This window comes from Trachymyrmex septentrionalis, unplaced genomic scaffold (genome assembly GCF_001594115.1).
Source record: "Trachymyrmex septentrionalis isolate Tsep2-gDNA-1 unplaced genomic scaffold, Tsep1.0 scaffold21, whole genome shotgun sequence".
In the NCBI taxonomy this organism is placed as follows: Eukaryota; Metazoa; Arthropoda; class Insecta; order Hymenoptera; family Formicidae; genus Trachymyrmex; species Trachymyrmex septentrionalis.
The window spans coordinates 749565-753010 of NW_017305288.1; the positions used below are offsets into that span (position 1 = coordinate 749565).

The 3446-nt window shown below is 34.9% G+C and overlaps 2 protein-coding genes across 2 annotated transcripts; both read left to right on the plus strand.

The window, feature by feature from the left end:
• The first annotated feature begins 84 nt into the window (after window positions 1-84).
• LOC108748062 (partner of Y14 and mago) lies at window positions 85-1543 on the plus strand. Its single transcript, XM_018486045.1, has 3 exons — window positions 85-435; window positions 747-840; window positions 931-1543. Exons 1-3 carry the CDS (start codon window positions 405-407, stop codon window positions 1451-1453), a joined length of 648 nt encoding a protein of 215 aa, XP_018341547.1. The 5' UTR covers window positions 85-404; the 3' UTR covers window positions 1454-1543.
• Window positions 1544-2488: 945 nt separating this feature from the next.
• LOC108747982 (probable cysteine desulfurase, mitochondrial) lies at window positions 2489-3446 on the plus strand (the record flags this gene model as incomplete). Its single annotated transcript, XM_018485918.1, has 4 exons — window positions 2489-2756; window positions 2817-2896; window positions 3117-3233; window positions 3312-3446. Coding segments are annotated over exons 1-4 (435 nt in total), but the record flags the coding sequence as incomplete, so codon positions are not given.

Sequence of the window (3446 nt, forward strand, 5' to 3'; positions counted from 1 at the left end):
CACTCAACTGTTGAGTCCGCTGAACGCAGTCACTGTTCTCTGAAGAATTAAGAATACACGAAGCAAGTATGAGTAGATGTCGATAAATCAGGATAAAATTCGAATTCGAGATTTGTCGATCTTGAATTCGGATAGGATTGCGAGCGACATCTGCCAGCACATCTGGCAAGATTATGATCAAAATTCGCATGCCACCGGAGCGGAAAAGACTCTCTCGACTTCTGCTCTCTGCTCCACTTTGTTCTGACTCCATAATTCATACGCGGTACAACTGAGTGAACTGAGTACAACTCAGTACAATTCCGTACACGATACGGAAGAACGCAGGATGGCACGCGGATAGTTGAGGCCTTTTTACATTTATTTATATTTTTCACGAACGCGCGCTCTCACGAGCAATTGTGATGGCGTCGACTTATATCAAAGACGAGACGGGTAAGAACCAGATACTCGCCATGTCGCGAAGTGTACCTATGAGGTACGCACCGGCTCTAACCTCGGTCGTGTAAACAAATGTAAAACTATAAATTTTTCATAATAATGAATCGTTTCTTTTCCCACGTGCTGTAATTAGACGATTAACCTCGTAAAATTTTTGTGTGTCTCGTCGTAGCCTATCCCCAAGCTGATTGTCTTATTAGAATTCTTGTACTTGCGTTAACTGTGTATTTTTTTAATTCAAAAATTTTGCGGATATATGATCAAGATTGAATAGTTATGATTGAAATGTGTGATTATTATTTCAGGTACGTTTATCCCAGCAAGCCAGCGACCCGATGGTACATGGCGAAAGCAACGACGTGTGAAAGATGGATATATTCCTCAGGAAGAAGTTCCTTTGTAAGTAATTGTGTATGTTCTTTAATATCTTGACATTATTTGCTAACTTTGTTTTATTTCTATTGCATATTTCTGTTATTTCCTTTGTAGATATGAAAGTAAAGGAAAGCAATTGATAAAGAAGCCTTTATATCCTGTGGGTGCCAGTCCAGAATTTATAGCAGAACATAAAGCCAAGCTAGAAGCTCTAGCGGCGAAAAACAAAGTAATACCTGGTACGCAAACAAAAACTCAAGAAGGATCCTCCAAGAAGAAGAAAAAGAAAAATAAATCTAAAACTGCGGAACCTGTTGCCGAAGGATTGTCCAAAATCATGATCTCAGAGCCTGAATTTCATAAAGAAGTTCCAACTCACACCGATAAACCATTGTCTACTGCAAAGCAAACCACAACAAACAATATAACTAAAGACAATTCAAGCACATCGCAGAAAACGACAATTGAACCACAAAAGAGATTAAAAAATCTTCGTAAGAAAATTAGAGAAATAGAAGTATTAGAGGATAAAATGAAAACTGGTGCTCTGAAAAATCCCGATAAGGAGATACTTGACAAAATCGGAAGAAAAATAGAGATTTCGAAAGAAATAAAAAGATTAGAAGCTGCTTTATAGATCATATCGAATTAAAATTCATACAAATTTGTCAATGCTATTGCAAAATGATGCAGTTGTAAAACTTGATTGATAACAATCCTATTCTATAGAGAAAATGTTTGTTTCTTTCGACAGTTACATTACAGTTTAATATTACATCTTAATTATTTTTTACTTACAATGTGTAGATTGATAATATTGATATATTTATATGTATGGCAATAACATTGATTCTGATATTTGATGACAAACTTATACATACATCTATGTATACATATATGTATATAAGAGAATTTACGTACGAAAGTTTTAATGAAAACAAATGGAGTTTTCGTAACGTGATTTATGCTCTGGATATTACGATTCAAACCAGTTAAAAGAGATAAAAACAGTTTTAGATGGATTTATATTAGCGGTCAGGACGATCTAAGAAATATATGTAGACATCTGTGAAAGTGTTTTAATGAGAATTATTATGCATTTAATGTGATAAGACAAACTATATCAATTTATAATATTTATAGCGAATAAATCCTAAATTATATAAAAAATTATCGCGCTTTTGTGAAGAAAATAAATGATCTCAAAATTATTATCACATAGGTTTTTATTAATAATAATTTTATTATATAATAAAGTAATAGTAATTTTATTATGTAATTATATAATTCGAAATCGTCTTAGACAATTAGCGCCTACATGCTCTAATATGTTCCAACCACAGCACCTTTCTCTCTGTAGGAGTTCTGTAATAAGAGCATGTTGGAGCGTGCAACGCGACAAACCTGGGTAGCGATCATTTAATTTTTTTTGCTAGAGCGGAAATGTGAAAAGTGAACATTTTTATATTCATATCCACATACAAAGAATTTTCTCATTTCCGCCCTAGGGAAAAAGTTACATGATCGCTACCCTGATTACAACTTATACAATGTTACCAATTCGTAGAAAATGAAATTGTGATGCTTAGGGATTTTTGTTGCAACCAACATTATCCCCTCTTTTTTTATGTAAATTGTCATATAACCCTCCCGACAGCCAATCGGTGCACAAAAATTTTCATATCGTTGTGACTCGTTTCGTAGTTCGTAGTTTGCTTCCCTGTTATTTGGCTACGACGGTTGACTGATACGGTGCTGTTGTTGCGAGGTTAAAACATGCGAGTTCTGGAAATACGTAGATCACCTTTATGAGAACAAGTTGTAGGCGACAATTAGGATGTTTCGATCGACAAGGAGTTTGATCATCGCGCTGCAACGTGCGAAGGATTGCCGTTTGCATACGTGCGGTCAACGATTATCAGAGGTTGCCGAATATGAATGTGAGTAATGGTGACGAGAGGTTTGTGATTTTTTTAATAATAATCGCTTTTTAAATGTAGCTCCTATCACGGACGATTATAAAAAGGGTCCGATGGAGGGTAGAGCCCTTTACTTGGATGCTCAAGCCACTACTCCATTGGTAAGTTCGAGACATGATGTCATATGATGCAATCTATAGATTTGTTATTATTGATTTTTTTTATTTTTGCATTGGACTGCACTTGAATTTTTCTTCTCATTTTCGTCAAATTTCAAATATATACTTATTTCACTATAAATACAAAAAGTACACTAGTTTACTTATAAAAAACAAATCTCACGTACATATGCAAATAACGTATGAAATAATAAATTACTAGGATCCCCGAGTATTAGATAAGATGATGCCGTATCTGACAGTGTACCATGGTAATCCCCATTCCAGAACTCACATGTACGGTTGGGAGTCAGAAGCAGCAGTTGAGCATGCTCGTCAGGTTGATATTTTAAATTTACAAATTCTTCTATATTATATAGCTGTTAAATCTGAAAGATTACTTGTCTTTTTTTAATAGCAAGTTGCAGATCTAATAGGAGCAGGCAAGAAGGAAGTGATATTTACATCTGGGGCAACAGAATGCAATAATATTGCTGTAAAAGGTATAGCGAGGTTCTACAAATCCAAGAAAACTCATATTGTGACAACCCAG

Coding starts and splice junctions, on each gene's coding strand:
- LOC108748062 (XM_018486045.1), top strand. CDS start 405: ATGGCGTCGACTTATATCAAAGACGAGACGG. Junction 436..746: donor TTATATCAAAGACGAGACGG/GTAAGAACCAGA, acceptor TTATTATTTCAG/GTACGTTTATCCCAGCAAGC. Junction 841..930: donor CCTCAGGAAGAAGTTCCTTT/GTAAGTAATTGT, acceptor TTTCCTTTGTAG/ATATGAAAGTAAAGGAAAGC.